The 19,972-nt window shown below is 32.9% G+C and overlaps 1 protein-coding gene across 1 annotated transcript in view; it reads left to right on the forward strand.

The window, feature by feature from the left end:
* Positions 1-2,564: 2,564 nt before the first annotated feature.
* The window catches only part of HELRODRAFT_83337 (hypothetical protein), a gene marked incomplete at both ends in the record, with an annotated part of 20,287 nt that continues 2,879 nt past the window's right edge, over positions 2,565-19,972 (forward strand). The window contains 9 exons of the mRNA XM_009023429.1: positions 2,565-2,661; positions 2,814-2,887; positions 5,013-5,102; positions 5,293-5,382; positions 5,490-5,573; positions 5,811-5,866; positions 17,179-17,225; positions 17,985-18,060; positions 18,519-18,552. Coding sequence (XP_009021677.1) covers positions 2,565-2,661; positions 2,814-2,887; positions 5,013-5,102; positions 5,293-5,382; positions 5,490-5,573; positions 5,811-5,866; positions 17,179-17,225; positions 17,985-18,060; positions 18,519-18,552 — 648 coding nt within the window. The remainder of the gene's footprint in view (positions 2,662-2,813; positions 2,888-5,012; positions 5,103-5,292; positions 5,383-5,489; positions 5,574-5,810; positions 5,867-17,178; positions 17,226-17,984; positions 18,061-18,518; positions 18,553-19,972) is intronic.

Below are 19,972 nucleotides of genomic sequence, written 5' to 3' on the forward strand. Positions count from 1 at the left end.
TTGCCTCCTACCACTGCTAGTGGATTTAATGATGAAAGTATTGTAAACACTGTTCCACCCACAAGTTCTCAAAAATCACAGGTCTCGTCTAAACCTTGCGAAGTAACTATTTTGTTTTAGATTTTTAAGTTTTTTTCTCAACATTCAATGTGCACAGAAAAATTCATTTAACAAATCTTATGACATAACATATCAGAGAATGTAAACCTTTTAAAACGTTTTATAAGGTTTTGAGCAATTTATAAAAATGTTCCATAGTTTTCATCACCGTCTTTTATGGTGATGAAGAATATTAATTTGCATATGTCTGATCAATAATTATCCATTTATATGTCTATTCTATTCATACCTAAGCAGCATTTAGTTTATGCTGTATTTTATTTACTCATTAAACCGAAATCTGCTCTTGAAACGAAAGATGGATATACACATTTGAAGTATCCTGATTATTTAGATGTTGTACCAGTAGGCAACACAAATATGTCATTGCATTTGTTCATGTTAATGAGAAGTTCTGTGATAAATTTTCCGTTACAAAAAAGTCTAAATCAAAAAATCTTTTATAAATCTTTTTTGAAAGTAGGATTTAAATCGAACATGTATATTAGGGTTAGGGATGCACCGAAGTTCGGCCCCGGCTCCGGTCAAAATCCGGCTTTTTTTCAAATCCGGCCCCGGCCAGATTTGGTGGCTGGATTTATGGCCGGATTTAAGCGTCTATCGACGTTTAAAAATGTTATAAATAGAAAAAAAAATTTCATTGAATTCAATTAATTGCTTGTCAATAAGTTAAAAGCTAAGCATGCATGATACATAATAACAACATCACTAATTGTGAAATGAGCTGGACAATTTTCTTTGTGCTATAACATGGGTTATGCATAAATTATAAGCTGATCTTTGTGTAAAAGAACTTGTGCACGTGTTTATGCTATATAATTGTAAATGACGGATCATATAGCTACATAATATATATATATATATATATATATATATATGTATACATAGAGATACATAAGCGCATAATTTAAGAACATGGTATGTTAAAGGTTAGGCTAGGCATACATGACACATAATTACAACATCACTAATTGTGAGGTGAGCTGGACAATTTTCTTTGAGCTATAACGGGTTATACATACATTATAAGCTGATCTTTGTGTAAAAGAACTTGTGCACGTGCATACATGACACATAATAACAACATCACTAATTGTGAGATAAGCTGGACAATTTTCTTTATGCTATAACATGGGTTATGCATAAGTTATAAGCTGATCTTTGTGTACAAAATTTGGCGTATCACATAGCTTATTCATATATTTGAATTAATTAACTATTTGTTTGGTGTTATTTTTTGATGTTCAACATGTAGATAACCGTAAATGTGAGTATTTTTTCTAACGTATGTAAAATGGTAACTAAAATCCAGCCCCGGCTCCCGCCCCGGCCGGTTTTTGAATTTTAAATCCGGCTAAGTCCGGCCCCGGCCGGATTTGAAAAACCTGAATCCGGTGCATCCCTAATTAGGGTGTCCCTTATACGACGAATTTTTTTATAGAAATTAAAAACGCATAATCCTCAAATATGTTTATATTATAAAGACGTAATAAAATACTTTTTTTTTATGATAATAGGAAGCTATGCAGAGTTGACGTCAAAGTTTTTAATGGAAGTCCCATAGAAATATGCCGTAAATAGAGGGTAGAATACAAAAATAATCTGAAATAAACTAATAAATAATAATTACCAAAAATATTAATGAACATTGTTTTAAATAACCAAGGTGTAAAGTTTTTCGGACATTTCCTTCTAAAAAAATCTTTTTCGCGTTCATGTAAGCAGCGCAAAGAAAATAGTTTAAGCTATAAAAATCTTGTATTCTAAAAAAGCACATTAAAACGTCCAATATTGAACGCCGTCGTGTCACAACACATTATTTGCACCCTGTCATTGAGGTTCCCATAGTAAATTGAGCAAAAGGCTAGGCCCACCGCTTATAACTGGTGGTTGTCGTCAGGATGGGTGTCCGGATGTAAAAACTTTTCCCCAAATTACATATATATAATAAATAATATACACACACACATATATATATATATATATATATATATATATATATATATATATATAGTTATTAAGAAATATCACCGCATTTTTCGCATAATATATATATATATATATATATATATATATAGTTACTAAGAAATATCACCGCATTGCTGAGTTAGGGTTAGGGTTATATATATATATATATATATATATATATATATATATATATATATATAGTTACTAAGAAATATCACCGCATTGCTGAGTTTGTAACTAAGTTTTTCAATTTTTTGAATATTTACTTTATTGATCAATCAATCAATCAAACAATCAATAATTGATATTGATTGATTTTATCGATACTCAATTTATTTAAATTAATAATAAAATTTCTAATTATTATATTATAACGAAAAAGTGAATGGAGATATTTTAATCCAAACATGAACTGCATAACGCCATCACTTTTAATACAAGTGATTTTATACTAATTAAAAAATATTTTTTTTTAGAAATCAAATTATACTTTGAAATATACTCTGGCTGGTCACACAAAAGCAGTTTCTTCTGTAAAATTCAGTCCTAATGGAGAATGGCTTGCTAGTTCAGGTTGTAAACTGATTTGTATTGACTTTTTTATTATTTATTAACATTTATTTACATTTTCGATTTTTTTCCCATTTGAAATATGAATTGATGATTTATTTTTTAATTTTTAAATATTCACTGATTTGGTTTAAAAAACATGATCCATATTTAAGCTGCTGACAAGTTAATCAAAATTTGGGGTGCCTATGACGGAAAGTTTGAAAAAACAATCAGCGGTCATAAATTGGTTAGTTTAATAGTAGACTCTTTTTTAACATTTTATGCAAGTCTTATTGTTGATCAAGTGTTTACTACGGTTGTACCGCTCCTAATTTCGGCCGGATATCCGATCTTTTCTCACTATTCGGCAATATTCGGCTCTGGTCGGATATCATTGCAGAATAGTTGGCCAGGTAGTTGATAATCATATTTAAGAATAGGACATGGTTTGTTATTCAATGAGCATCCTTGCTTCTTTGTTTAGATGTTTGTGTTTTGTACGTAAACGCACATATATATATATATATATATATATATATATATTTATATATATATATATATATAGATAGATATATATATAGATAGATATATTAATATATAACTTATTATGCACATGTGCAAAATGATGAAATGCGAAGAGAATCAGGTTTACATCGCTTGAACCATCTAATTGGTTTGATTACCTTAATTATGTTTTAATTACCAAACATTAACACTATTGTGAAATCTAGAAATGCTTGTATGTATCATATACTGTATGTATTATTACTTGTGGTTGAATGTGTGCGTGTTTATATGTAAGCATGTTTCTTTGCTTGAAATAGTTTGTTTGTATATTTACATACGTATTGCATTGTAGAATTTGTTTAGCTCTTCTTATGAGTTTACTTCATAAGCGCATAGTTTGTATACGTTTGTATAGCGCTTCTTATAAGTTAACTTCATTACCAATGCATTGTAATTTACCGATTATTTAGCAAAACTATTCCAACAGGCTACTATCGCATTACAATAACATTTCATTCTTTATTGAGTTAACTATCATTTTTCAAAGCGATAAACCTTGAAACTATTTCTGGTAGCTGTGCCATGGTCACTAATCACTTCATTACCTACACTGAAGAAGCACTCTAAAATGTTCAAATTTTGTTCAGAAATCTTTACATTTCAAAAGAAGCTTATATGAAAACGTTGAAGCAGAAACCTATGATAATGAATATGCGCCAAACATCTATTATTAAAAAGTTCTACCATAAGCAACAAATGGTATTAAACTTGGTATCTATAAAATTATAGGTACAAATGTGTATTTCCTGAAGTTTTAAGATGTAAAATAAACGTAATATTAACAGGTAGCATATGTTTGAACAGTTATGTGAAAATGTTAATAATATAAATTTTTTAAAAGACATCTCTCAACGATATTCAGCTACGGTCGAATATCTGTTATAACCACCTGACCCTATCCGGTTCAAAATGTCTAACCCTCCGTTGCAACTCTAGTTTTTAATAACTAATGCCGTTTAGCGTTGAAATAAACTATTGAAACTCAAAATTTTTGCAAAAACATTGCTGTAAAACTAAGTCAAGTTGACAGGGAAAATGTGGTGTATCTCATTATTATGTGAAGAAATATAGTAAGTTAGATGTTCTTGTTTGCGTGAACTGTAAGAGAGATTGGAAAAAAAGCCGTTGAATTTATTGTATTGTTTAATTTGTACAGCATTTCTCATGAGTTGACTTCAATTAACAATTGAACATTAAATTAAAAGTTAGATTCAGAAAATAGTGTATAGGTAAGGGGAAAGTATGTGGGATAACTACTGAGAAAAATGAATGGGACATTATCGGTGCCTGTATAAATGTTGCAGAGGTAGACACTGTTATAAACATTTAAGAAAAGCTTTTGATGTTCTTTTGTTGAACATAAATAATAAATCTTTTTTAAATTTCAAACTATAAACAAACAAATAAATTGTTTGCAATTTATATAAAATTTTAACAAAACAAAAATGGAAACAAAATTCAAACTGAAATTCAAAAAATTTTGAAAACGCAAACTAGAACAAAAATACTTGGCAAAAATATCTGGTAATTTTTAAAAAATTTACACCACAATCCACACTATCAATGTATCAATATATTTTGTTTTTAATTGCAATTGATAATGTATGGAACACTATTGAGCCGTACAAGTAGTAGATGTAACCGAATGTGCAAATCCTCAAAACATGTATTAAACGTACATACGTATTTAAATGCAACATGCTTATTGAAATCCGCCATACATGTAAATCTATCATACCTATGTTAACCCACCAAACATACTTGTAACGCAATTATTTATCGAACATCGTTCATGTAATTGCTAGGGTATATCTGATTTGGCTTGGTCATCCGATAGCAAACTCATAGTCAGTGGATCCGATGACAAAACACTGAGAGTATGGGATGTTGCCAGTGTTAGTTCAATTCATTTTTTTAGTTACAATTTTTTCTTGTAAATGCTTTAATGACAAAAGACTGTGAAAATATATACATGAAAGCATGACACAATAAATCATTTTGCCTTTCATATTTATTCACTTGATTTTATAAATTTTATTTTTGATTAAATATTTTTTAGCTCAAATTAAATGAATATTCATTCAGGGTAAATGCTTGAAAACGCTAAAAGGCCACAGCAACTATGTGTTCTGTTGTAATTTTAATCCTCAGTCTAATCTCATTGTTTCTGGTTCTGTAAGTTTACAATAACAAAACTCAATTTTTCATCTTTACTTAATTTTTTATTTTTAAACTACAAGTATGTTATAATAAACATGACAATGAATTAAATAATGAAACAGTTTGATGAGAGTGTTCGAATATGGGATGTGAAGACGGGGAAGTGCTTGAAGACGTTGCCTGCCCATTCCGATCCTGTTACGGCTGTTAGATTTCCATTGTATTCCTTTTAATACATTTTATTGATTTTTACAAATAGACTTTGTTCTAGCAATATACAGACCTATACTACGATATCTCAATTCTATTTTTTCTTACCAGACCGTGACTGATGAAATTTTTAATTTCTAAACTAATCGTGGTTGAAAAATTTAAATCAAACCTTATTACGCAGTAAAAAATTCTATTGGGCTGTTATTTCGAACCCAACGTTTGTTTTTCAGGTACATTTCAATAGAGATGGAAGTCTAATTGTTTCCAGTAGTTATGATGGTTTATGGTTAGTTTTTATAAATCCAAATTGTTTTATTTATTTATTTATTACGTCTAGTAAGTTGTTATTCCAACAAGTCGTGCTTAAAATGTTGATGCTTTAACGTCGTGTTTAGAAATAAAAATGCTAATATATTTCAACATTGAAGTTGTAACAAATAAAAAATGCTGAAGTTTTAGCGAGTCATGCTTAGAAATTGAAAATCTCAACCTGTTTCGTTTAAAAATTAAAATGTTGGTATTTTAAGGACTCATGCTTTGTAGCAGAACATAACCGTACCCAGATAATATCTTTAATTGATGCTATTATGAACATGCTCCAAATTTAATGGGAAAGTAGGGGAAAGTGGGGTAATATGGCATACTTAACAGTTGGACTTGAATTCTAAAAAGTGTAAGTTCTTCCAAACACCAATGACCATATTTTGTAGTGTATTCATTTACTAACTTTATTATGAAAGATTTAAGATCATTTAATATTTGAGCAAAGCTAAAAACTAGCTTTCACATCAGTATCCCATATTATTACCCTCTACTAGTGGGGTAATATGGGATACTATAATTTTTATAACCATTTCAACAAAAAAAGGTCAATTGAATGGTTGGTTTAAAAAATGGCAAGACATTTTAAAAATTATAACAAAAACATGAATTCAACAATTTATATCTTACTAAATTCTATTTTTAAAAAATTTTAATAATGTTTCGTGGTGGTGGGATGAAGATATAAGAAGGGTTTTGGAGGTCAAGAAGGAGAGGTTTAGGGTATGGAGAAGGGACATGACGGAGGAAGCGGAGTTTGAGTATAGGAAGGCTAAGAAGGTTGCAAAACAGGCAGTGGCAACTGCAATGACGAAAGCATCAGATAGGTTAATGAAAGAAATGGAATTTGATGTGAGTTCGAGGAAAATGTTCAAAGTAGCAAAGCAGTCAATGAGGGATAGGAAAGATGTTATACGGAATGGATGTGTTTGGGATGGAACTGGCAAGTTGTACATAGATGAGGAGGAAAAAGCTCAGGCGTGGAAAGCTCATATGGAAAGGTTGATGAATGAAGAGAATGAGTGGGATGGAGATGTGGAATCCGCCGTCACACACGGACCTATAGAGAAGGTGACGATGGAGGAAGTAGAGAAAGCAGTTAGAGAAATGAAACTAGGTAAGGCGACAGGGGTTTCGGAAGTGGCGGCAGAAGATATAAAAGCGAGTGGGGTGATATGAATTGAAGTTATGATGAGAATTGCTAACAGTATGTTTGATGATGAAGGTATACCTGAGGATTGGCGACACAGTGTGTTGGTGCCGTTGTATAAGGGCAAAGGAGATGTGAGAGATTGTGGGTCATATAGGGGTGTGAAATTGCTAGAGCACGGAATGAAGGTAGTGGAGAGGATGCTAGAGAGGAGGTTGAGAAATATGGTGACAGTTAATGAAATGCAGTGTGGGTTTATGCCTGGTAGGGGAACTGTGGATGCGTTGTTCATGGTGAGAATGTTGCAGGAGAATTATAGAAAGAAGAAACGAAGATTGTACATGTGTTTTGTGGATCTAGAAAAGGCTTTTAATCGAGTACCGAGGAAGGTCATTGAATGGGCGTTGAGGAAGAAATGAGTGAATGAGAGACTTGTTAAAGCTGTGATGCAGCTGTATGAAGAGGCAAAGACAAAGGTGAGGGTTTGGAAGGGGGATGTCGGACGCTTTTAGTGTTAAGGTAGGAGTGCTTCAAGAATCAGTGTTATCACCGTTTCTGTTTGCAATTGTGATGGATGTTGTGTGTGGAAACATAATGGAGGGGTATTGTGTGGAAAGAAATGATTAGTGAAGATGAAAGGGAGGGTATATAAAGCATGTGTGAGAGCAGCGATGGTATATGGTGGTGAAACTTGGGTGTTGAGGAGAGAGGAGGAAAGTGTACTGCAGAGGGCTGAAAGAGCTATGGTGAGGATGATGTGTGGGGTTAAAGTGAAGGATAGGAGGAGTAGTACAGAGCTGATGTCAATGATGGGACTGAATGAGGACATTGTGACATTGATAAGGAGATCGAGATCGAAATGTCGTCTAAACGTGTGTTTAATAATGTTTCTAGAATTAAAAATGTGTTCAATCACTGTCTCTACAAAAATCACCTTCAAAAGCATTTGTTTCCTGTCCAGCACATTTTGCGTGAGCCCACTTTTTACACGTTACACACTATATCCACGGTTCCCCATTTCCATCTTCTGAAAATAATCCATTACATCATCATTTTGATTAGATGATTGTTTTTCTCCAAGATTTGATTTTTTGGTGTTTTTTGTCTTTGGTTTATTTGGTTTTCTGAGACTTTTTTTGTTGCATTCTGTTTTTCCTGGTTGTTCTAGAAACGGCAATTTTAAAGAGAACTGGTAATAATAGCCATTTTTTCTTTTCGGCGTGTTGTTTTTTTGAGCAGTCATCATTTTTTGGAACTGGAAATGGACTTATATCAACTGCTTTCCATTCCACTGAGTTTGATGTTGATGGTTGAATACAATCATCCAATGTTATTACTGTATCATCTGAAACATTGGTACTTGGCTCACTGGGCAACAAAAAAAATATTTTTTTTTTGTATCCTTAATATTTTTAGTCAAATTATACTAACTTTGGGATGAGAAAAACGAAAATGCAAACGAAAATTTTTTATTAGCTCTAGTTTCTGAGATATACAACAACAAAAATTTTTTGATTTTGTTTATTCACAACATAGCAATATGACATATAATTTACTTATTTTAATAATACTTAGAGTGCATTTAGTTTTTTCAATAAAGATCATATTCTAACAGTTTTAAACAATGAAAGCTAATAAATATAAAGATCATTATAGAATATTTTCACGCGATTGTGCTCTTTTTGCTTTCCGCCTGTATACGAACTCTGGAGCATCCCTAGGAACATAGTAATCTGCAAGCATAGCTTCCTTCCAACGACCCTGATATCTTTTTACAGAAATATCTTGGTGAGACCTTTCTCCATGTTCATCACTAACAACTCCACAAAGGGGAAATAAGTCTAAATGTGAGTGGAGGAAGTGAATCTTCAAGGACATGTTACATCTTAGTTGATGCAATTTTTGCAGAAGTACTGTTACCAATTGGATGTAGTTATCATCTCTTCTGTTGCATAAAAATCAACAAATCACTACCTTAAGAGATTCCCAAGTTTCTTTTTCTTGCTCCTTCAAAACTTCCTCAAATGCAGGATCTTTCACAAGTTCACGTATCTATGGTCCAACACAAATACCCTCTTTAACTTTTGCATCACTTAATTTTGGAAATATGTTTCTTAAATACTTAAAAGTCTGTCTTTTTTTGTTCATATCTTTGACAGAATTTTTTTATTAAACCCAGCTTATTTATTATTATTATTATTATTATTATTATTAGAGAACTTGTAGAACGCCTTTTATAGTCACCCAAAGGCGCTCCATGATTTGTGCGAATCAATCCAAGAAGATATGAGTTTTCAATTCCTTGCGAAACTGTTGAAGAGTCAATCCCGGCCGACGCAGGTGATGGGGCAAATTATTCCAATCGAAGGACCAGCAACTGCAAAACTTCTATCAGCAACAGCTAACTTTGTTTTCGGCACCATCAATAAATCTTGATCATCTAAACGCAACTTGATTGACGGATGAGATCTAACTCTACGTATTATCATTTCAGACAGGTAACTTGGACTGAGACCATTCAGGCATTTGAACACCATGATGGAAATTTTGTATAAGATTCTTTTCCTAACATTAAGCCAATGAAGATCCAACAACGTTTGACTAATGTGATCAAACTTCAAACGGCCACTAACAATCCTGGCCGCTCTGTTCTGAATTGACTGTAGAGAAGACAATGTACTGTTTGATACTCCATAGAAAACACTGTTACAGTAGTCCAACTTTGAATGAACAAATGCATGAACCAAACATTTCAATGTGTCATTATCTAATGAGTTTTTAACTTGATTAAGCCTTCTAAGCTGAAATGAGCACTCCTTACTAAGCTTTTTGGCATGAAAATTCATTGACATATTTTGATCCAATACGATCCCCAAGTCACCAACGGAGGAACAAAAATTAACATCCGAATTAACAGCTTAATGTGTAAGGATGGAAGAAGTACATCTTTTAGATCTACGAGTAGTTCAGCAACAACATTTTATCATCTTTGTTGAGAATTCTTGCAGGCCAGTCCTTTTTTGTGTAATGTGAAATTTTGTCTCTTCTGTCCCACATACAAAAGAAGCAGCAGTATTTGGTATAGCCTAATTGCGTTCCTAAAAGTATGACAATACTTTTAGGAATACTTTGAGGTCACAAATTTTCCATTTGTGTTCGATGTAAATGATTGAGTTAAGAAGAGTTTTCATGTTTAGGTAAGTTTCTTTCATGTGAGCTGCATGGCCAATAGGAACTGATGGAAATGATTTTCATCGTGCAGTAATACAACTTTTAAGCTTAGCTTTGATGAATCTATGAATAATCTCCATTCAATTGGATCTTAGTTCAAATTGAGCCAAAACATTAATCCATAGATATCAACGCAATCAACAAGGTTATTTTTCTTCTAAAAACACGAAAAAGATTTTGTTGTCGTTTCCTGAAATAGGAAACTTTGACATCAGATTGGAGAAAATTCTACTGTTTTAATCTAGAACCTAAAAATTCAGCCGTTTCCTGTGACAAGTCAAGATCTCGAACGAGGTCACTTAATTCTGCTTGACTCAATCTGTGTGGTGCATCATCTGATGACACAAAATCAAAATCATTTAATGTGGAAGGCTGGCTTTCTTTTTCTATTTCATTTGTGCCTTCATAAATAAAGCATTATAGATAGCCAAGAGACAAAATAAAAAAAAATTCCAAAAAATAAAAATTTATACTCTTGAGGATAGAGTTTTGCTTTTATCTCTTGAACTAGAGCTAATATGTAATTTTTTTTATGTCATTTTCGAATTCAGCAGGTGGAAATACATAAGAAACAACTAATTTTGGTTCAGATACAAAAACACTGTTGGGCAGTGATATCTGTTGTTACCACTGTCTTGCCATTCCAATCAATCAATCTTCGTTTTGCGTCCAGAGACCCGGTTCCTCGAGGTAGGACTGCCTTGCCATTCCCAATCTTGAAAAACGTTTCTATTTAGTGGCCAATCAATCAATCTTCGTTTTGCGTCCAGAGACCCGGTTTCCCGAGGTAGGACGTTGTTTTCTTTGCCATCAACTTTTTGCGCCAAATTAGACGATCAGTTGTATCCATTTCATTTAAATTTAGAGCTTTCATGTCTTGCTCGATTGTTTGCGACCAAGACTTCTTTGGACGGCCTTTGGGACGTGTGCCAGGTACTTCAACCTCTGCAAGAGAAGTTATGGCACTGTTTCTACTTCGTTTGACATGACCAAACCACCGCAGACGGTGTTGCCGGCATTTGTCCTTTATATCATCTAAACCAGCACGACGCAGGATTTCGGTAGATTTGATGTGGTCCTAATTCGTTGCATCCATCGGAGCATTTTCATGTCGGTTCGTTGAAGTTGTTGTTCCAGTTTGGTTGTTTCTGCACCATATAACAACACCGGACGTATCACAGATTTATAAAGTCTTGATCGTAGTGGTATTTGGATGTCACGCCGCATCAATATAGAGGCAAGGAGATGCCATTTATTCCAGGCTGCACGTATGCGTGCTCGAACTGCAGCTTCAGCTGTTCCAGTACAATCCAGAACATCCCCTAGATATTGAAACGATGTGACTTTCTCTATTTTAATGGCTTCAAAAACAGTGCTATTTTGAATTTGTTGTTGTGGATTGATGCAAGCAGGACAAACAAAATTGGACACTTTAGATAAAGTACCAATTATTTTTGAACAACGTTTGTGACACCACTGGTTACACTGCTGACACTTGATTGAATTGTTATCTACACCAGCTTTACAAACTGAACAGGGCCATCGTCCAGTAGCTGTGGATTGGATGGGTTCACCAGTGTTCATTGCTTTGGTTTTGCTAATGTTGATTTTGAATCCATGATCGGCCAGTCTGGTGTTCCAATCTTCAAACATCTGTGCTGCATTCTGCTCAGACGTGGCTGTTAAAACGATATCATCAGCATATACTAGATTCCAAATGTCACCAGTGAGTATCGGTTTTGTGATTTCTTCCATCACAGTTATAAATAACAGTGGACTGAGAATCGAGCCTTGGTGAACTCCAACGCCGATGTCAAATGCATCTGTGTTTCCAACCGTTGTGCTGACACGAGTCTTAGTATTCGTATACATTTCCATCACAAGTCGAACAAGATATTCTGGAATGAGTTGTCGACGTAGACTCCACCTGTTGCTTCACGGGGAACTCGATCAAATGCTTTTTCAAGGTCTCTAAAAATGTGTGATAGTTGTTGATGCTTTGCGAGGTACTTCTCTTGCAGTTGCCGAAGGATGTGAATTGCATCAATTGTTGATTTCCCCGCTAGGAAACCAAATTGATAATTTCCAATTGTGATGCACGACGTTAATCTTCTCTCAATGATTTTCTCGACAATTTTCAGGAAGTGTTCTAACAGACGTATACCCCGATGTGATGAACAGTTCAATGGATCACCTTTGATTTTGTATAGCGGAACTGTCATGCTATAGTTCCATTCAGTCTGCATTGAGCAATTTCTCCAGATTTCACGGCAAAGTTGTAGTAACGTTTGGATACCTGCAGTACCAGATGCTTTGATAATGTCATTTGTGAGTCCCGAGGGCCCTGCTGCCTTTCCATCCTTCATAGCTTTTAGAGCTTCTGTAAGCTCCTCTATAGTGATGTCTGGAATCGGACCTTCGATGGGTGGAGCGTCAAATTTAACATTGATGGGATTTGTTTCGTTTAACAGACGGTTGAAGTATTCTCTCCACTGTAGCTTGATCTCATCTTGTTCAAGAACCATCTCATTTTTGTCGTTTTTGATACATGAGGCACCAACTATGTCTTTATTCGTACGCTTTGCTTGTTTTGCTATACGATACAGAGATTTCATTTGTTCTCCTTTGCTTTTAGTTAGCCACTCTCTGCACTGATCTGTCCGAGCCAGTGCAACTTGACGTCTTGCATAGTTGTTCTTCTCACGGAAAATTTTATGGTCATCAACAGACTTTGATTTTTGCCATTGCTTGTACACTGTCATTCCACCACCAAGTGTCCCGTTCATGCTGGCGTTTTGTACCAGTTTTCCCACAAACTGTAGTTGCAGCGTTCATTAAAACGGTTTTGTATGTACTCCAATCTGTACTGGCTTGCGATTGGTGGTCTAACTGTGTGGCGACAATTTGTTGAAATTTTTCTCGATGAATATTGCTTTTCAGCTTCCACGTTTTGATTCTCCGAGGCATTTGTTTAGACTTGTGTTTTGACAGTTCGACAACCAGGTCTGCCACAAGGAGTCTATGTTGGGCGACACATGATTCACCAGGTATAATTTTGACGTTTTTGAATAGCCTTCGATGTTGTTGCTTGACAGCATCAACATTCCAAATTGGCCAAATTCCACATTTTTCAAATCCATTTACAGCTGATGCATGACTAGCAGCAAGCTTTGGCAAAATTCGAGGTTAACTGATACTCACTCACCACTCTACCAGGATGTTATCAAAGCCAAGATTGGATTTCAAAATCATAATATGTGGTCTGTGGCTTCATAAATTCAACATCAAGAGGTTGCATTTTTGTGAGTGCAATGTGGAGGAAGGCAGAGCATAAAACATAGTTTTTTTAGGTGAATCAATAGCTTCTACATTTTTAACATGAGAAGAATGTCCATCTAAAATTAATAAAATTGGATTAAACTGAGATGGTTTAACTTTATCAATAAAATGGGCTATCCTTTTTGTGAATAACTCCAACTGAATCCATCCTGTTTTGTGACATGCATAAATAGAACCAGGAGGTGCTCCATCCATTAACTCCATTTTCTTATGTTTAATAAACAAGCGGAACATAATCACCAGCTGCATTCATGCAGATTACAGTAGTCACCAGTCTACCCATTTCAGCTGATGTAAGACACCAACTTGTTTTTTTCCTTTAAGAGTAATTATTTTAGCATTTTTAGATTGCACAGTTGTACACCTTTTTCATCCATATTGAATATTTGAGCTGGTTCTAATTTTAGTCTTTTTATTTCATTCTCTAACAAATTAAAAAAAAGAATCAACATTATATTTGTTAAAAGATGCCCATGATGCAGATGTAGACTCAGGAGTCCGCAATGAAAGCTCTGGGTGTCCGAGAAGAAAAAATGTTAACCAACCATTTCCTGCTCTTTCAATTTCTGTATTGAATTGGTTTTCAATACCATCCATTTTGGCCAGCTGAAAAACAAGCCTCCTCACATCAGTAGTTCTTAAACCAAAAAATCTGGATTGCATTTCAATAATATATTTTACTAGATCAGCTTCAATGTGGGATGGTAAAGTTGGTTTTCTACCAAGAGAGACACCAACAACTTCAGATAATGAAGAACCTTCGTTATGTTTCATCTTTTGAACCTTGCGCGCTAATGTAGTCCGTGGAACATTAAATGTGTTGGCAGCTTTAAAATACCCCATTTCTTCATTAATGATAGCTATTACCCCACAACGCGAATCCCATTTTGCCCCAAAGTGGTGTGCTTGGTTAAAATTGCTTTTTTATTAATATATACTACGAATCATGTTTTATTTTTAGTAACGTAAACAATTAATGTTTGTTCATTAATAAGAAATTAAAAATAATAAAAAGACACTTATTTTTGAATAAAATGGAGGTTGTAAACAATAGTTCATTAATATAACAGAAATGAATAAAAATTAAAATTAATTACAATTATCGTGAAAAAAATTTAATTAAAAACATTGTTTACGGCGAAATTGGTCTTATAACTTATATCATGTTCGCGAAATATCAAATTTTAGATTGTACTTGCTATTTTTATAAAAGTGCACTATCTCATATTACCTGCTGTCTCATATTACCCCACTTTTCCCTATTGCTGAGTGACAAATCTTTAACCACTTATGGTGTAGGCTTTTATAGATCTCTGGTGGTATAGGATGAACACAAACTATAACGATGACCTATAAGATAAGATAACCAAGCGACGACTCCTAACCAGGGTGTCAGAGTCAGATGAAAAAATCAGACTCTTGATAAAAATCTCCGACTTCGGGTTTCGATTTTAAGAAAAATTTGTAAACTTTTGCCTCAAAATTTCTTTTTATTACCGCTTAAAATCAGTAAAAGTAATTGTTTCTTTTAGTAAAATTTTTTAATATTTTAAAACATACTGGAAAAAATTTTCAACTTCTGCATCATAATTTTAGCTTATTATCACTATTAAATAAAAAAATCTTTAGAAACTCTTAAAACCAGTCAATGTAATTGTTTTTATTATTAAAATTACTTTACTTTTGTTTTACAACATACTGAAAGAAAATTACGTGATTTCAATTTTCAAAATTAAAGATGATTGCTTATCACTATATATATATTTATCCTCTAAAAAAAGTTTTCATAAAAAATTATTTTTAAATAAATAACATTTTCGGAGTCAGATAAAATCCCTTAAAAATACGACTCCTGCCCCTTAAAAATTCCGACTCTGACCAAAATCTCCGACTCCGACACTCTGCTCCTAACAAAGAACGTAGATAAAGTGATTATCCTGTTTTATTTTTCTCTTTGACGTTAGTGACATGGCTACCATGGGACCGATGAAAGATATTACATAGACACCATTGATCTGCGGCGATCAATTTTTTCAAAAAGACGCCAGGGGTTGGCCAGGCTTCCATCCATGCAGCAAGCAGCACGAAATGACCTACGCATTAAACAATTTGATTTTAGTGGCCAGCAAAAGACTTGTCAATGCTATTTAACTAAAAACACAAAGTTATAATGACATAAATATATTGTTATAACTGGCCGGTCGACGACGAGTTCGTTTTATTTATCCCAGTGAAAATTAATCCTCGAAATCATAAAGTTGTTACTTTTTTTATTTTCTTTAAAGACAACCTCTGACAAACGCAGGGAATGGTACAATAAAAAAAATATTATAAAAATTTGAAGAGAAAAAAAAACAAACAAAAAAATTAATATAAAAAAATTTATTGTTACTGATATTTGTAGCTGGACAAAGTTCATTTCTGGGCAGCTTATTTAAAAAATCTGTCATTTTAACACATTTCTTTGCCACCTCCTCAATACTGGCTTCTTTAATCAGTTTTCGTCTAGCCGCTCCACTCAATTTACGTTTTACTTCACACGAAAGAAACCCCTCACGCTTGTCCATTTTAATTCAGAATTCTGATTTCAAAAAAATTAAATTTACCTACGTTGAAATAACATAAACAAATAAAAAGTTATGTTAAAATTGTCTCACCAATTGATTTTTCTTTCTTTTTGTGAATACTCGGAATACAATTTCCCAAAAAAAAATTTGCAATTTTTAAAACGTGAAAAGTTAAGTTTTTTAAAAAATTAAGTAAAAAACTTAAAAAATTTAAATTTTTTTTAAAATTTAATTTAGACTTTCGCCTTTTTTCCAAATTTTTCTGCATTCTTTTTTTTACAGATAAATAAAGGGGCGCCAATTTTAGCAAAAGACCGCGCGGGGAGCGACTTGCCGCCCCGGGCCTATAGTAGATCCGCTACTGGGCGACACGAAATAACTTTAAAACTATTGTTTTATTTACAAATCGATAATCAATGTTTATCAATTAATCGATAATTAACGTTAATTAATTTTACTAATAAAAATTAATATTCATAAACTATCAAATTAACGTTCAAAAACTATCGCTTTCCGATTAACGATTCACTAACGTTTATCGCAAGTACAAAAAAATACAATGCTGACTCAAATATCGTTTTCGACGCTTACAATAAGTCGCTTTCCGATATCAAATTCAACAACAACCATTCAATATCTTGCACGTCTTTATATACTCGTCTTACCGACGCTTCTCGAACGCCCTAGATATTTCGCTGTCAGAAAGTTCTAGTTCCTTTTCGAGCTGTATGCGTTCGTGGCGACACTAGCACCTCTAGCGAATATATTTGTGACGGTTATAACAATATTATTTAAAAGATTGAATTACTTTTAATGCATTTTATAAAAACATTAGACATTTAATTAATTTGGCAATGAACCTTTTCTTATCTAATTATTTTAATCATGCCGGTTCATTTAAAACATGTATTAAATTTTTATTTATCTAGCGGATATTCAATATGATGATAATATGATTTGAAGTCACTTAAAATACTTATTTTTTATCAGTCGTATATGGGATACAGCTTCTGGCCAGTGCTTAAAGACTTTGATTGGTTAGTGGTTTGAAGATTTACAGTTAGAAAGATGCTTTCGTTGGTTTGCAAAAAATTATTTTTCATTTATCAACTTACTAATTTCTGTGTCAAGAATAAATATCAAAATGTCGTCAGGAATAAAGCAAAACAAAGTAAATAAAGAGAAATTTTTATATTTGTGTCGGTCTGAGTAAATTTAAGAATGTTTTCGTTTTATAACGGATGTTTGTTTGATAGCCAGTGTTGTGCGTGCATGGATGATGACAACTTATGTTATCTGTTTGATAACATAAGTTGCAATACTTTTTTTGTCATACAACAAAATTATCAACTGCAGTTACGTGTAAGCACTGCTCATAGCAATCGTAGCCTCCCGTAAAGTATTTGAACTTGATGGCCAAATTGTGTATAAAATGATTTTATTTATAAATATTACAATTGCTGTAATAAAATATCAATATCTGAGAGACAAAAATTCCAATGACATCTTCCACTGCTTATATAACAAACTATGTCTACTGTTTTAATTGATGCTTTATTTTTCTGGTTTATAAATCTAACTAAGATTAAATTAACTGTAATGTTCTTGTTATTTGCTAGTTCCATTTTCGTACTTCTGTGATTATTGTTCTTATTTGCATATGCAAATCAGAAATTACTAACATCTTTATAAAGATGGATTTTCAACGTTTAATATATTATTATAAACACAGTTGATAATTTATATGTTTCTCGTTAAATTATTTAACAATAACAATAATGTTTTTAATTTATTAGATGATGATAACCCACCTGTCTCATTTGTCAAGTTTTCACCGAATGGTAAGTACATACTGGCTGCGACCCTTGACAAGTTAGTTTTTTTTCAAGGTATCATTTATTTCAATTTTTGTTAACAACTAAAAAAGTCGCGACAAAGTTTTTGATCTCATTGTTCTATCTAGAACTTGACTGTTTTCATCATCATTCCTGTTATCAGAATAAATACATTAAAAATGGACGCGCTTAGTATTTCCTTTTCTGAAGAGTCTGCTATTTGATTGTTTACCACTTTGGTCCAGGTCAGAAGCGTTGTCATCATCCATGCAATTTGATGTTATGGAGATGAGGTAGCTTCTTAGCTAAATAGTTTACAGATCTGTTAAGTGAGGAATGGATACTGTATAAAGAGATTCGAGACAAAACAGGGTAATGATTATACAGAATGGTAACAGGACAGAGACAGAACCGAAATTATAATTTTTATTATATCTGGGAATTTTTTTTTTAAAAAAGCAGAATCTTTAAACAGTTATAAAATTTTTAAAACAGCTCTCTGAAACTGTGGGATTACAGTAAAGGAAAGGTAGTATTTGTTAATATTTTGTATCAGTGATTTATATTTTAATTTAATTATTTGTTTCAACCATCTCCATAAGCTTCACTTTTAAACTCTAGATTTGTTATATAATGGTATAAGTTTCTCACAACGATATAATTGTTAGCATTTGAGAAATTAGAAGAAACTCATTTTTAAACTATAAACTTTAGATATTTTATATAAAGTTATAACATCTTTAAAAGAAACTCATTTTTTAAATTTTGGTTAAATATTTGATGTGTAAGAGAATGAGTGATTCTGTGATGCAAAATAATTCGATAACTTTGAGACCATGTAATCAGAGTGTTTTCAGTGTGTGAAATGCTTTTTATGATGATGTGGTTTCTATGAGATGCAATGTTGAATGTGGAGGGGGAATGTAATGCTTAATATTTTTAATTTGTTCGTGTGAATGATAGATGGGTGTTCTGAAGGTAATTTTCTTACGACTATTGTGTAGTTAGTTTGAATTATTTATTATTATTAAGTGACATTGCATTGTTTTGATCATGTTTTTAATGAGTCGAGTTCTGATTGGATGGTGATTGTGTTAGATGATATGATGATTCGGTAAATGTCGTCAGTGTATTTGTTGACTTTATTAGAATTATGGTGAGTTTTAAGAGTTGAGGCATTGATGATGAAATTTGAAGGTCCAAGGACAAGACCTTGTACTACAATAGATTAATAGATTAGGTTGATGAAAGCTGTGGACAGAAAAAAGTAGAATGACTCCTATTAGAAAAAAATGTATAATAGTATTGCAAATATTGTCCGCTAGAAGAAGAGAAGCTAAATTATTTGAGATAGAGAAATGATTCAGTGTTTCAAAAGCTTTAAAAAAGTCAAGAGCGATAAAATGAACATAATTATTATTTTTAAGAAAAAATGTTTTTATGGAGGGAAGGAGATGATGGCGGATGTAGATGAGCCTGTAGGGCGAAATGAGCATTGATCTTATAGTAGTGGTTTGATTAAAGGATGATTGAGATAGGTGGATCGATGAATGACCAGCAACGAATTTTTCTCGAATACGTGAAATTATAGGAGTGACTGAAATCGGGTGATAATTTGTTGGTGATGATGGATGTTTTGTTTTGTATTTTGCTAGATTTCCATTGTGATGGAATGAGTGTGAATGTGTTAAGCAGTGATTGATGTGCTGCAAATGAAGGATGCGATGATTTTAGAATCCATGATGGTAGGCTGTTTAGACCTGTACCAGATAGACCGGCCTTTGTGGAGATTTGCAGAAGGAAGGGTATTGCAGACTGTTGATGTCGATGATAGAATGATTTATAGAATATTGTAAAAATTATGGTCTATTACCGATATATATATATATATATATATATATATATATATATATATATAGATGTTTACGAAAAATTACAAAAAATCACCA

This window comes from Helobdella robusta, assembly GCF_000326865.2.
Source record: "Helobdella robusta unplaced genomic scaffold HELROscaffold_36, whole genome shotgun sequence".
Classification (NCBI taxonomy): domain Eukaryota; kingdom Metazoa; phylum Annelida; class Clitellata; order Rhynchobdellida; family Glossiphoniidae; genus Helobdella; species Helobdella robusta.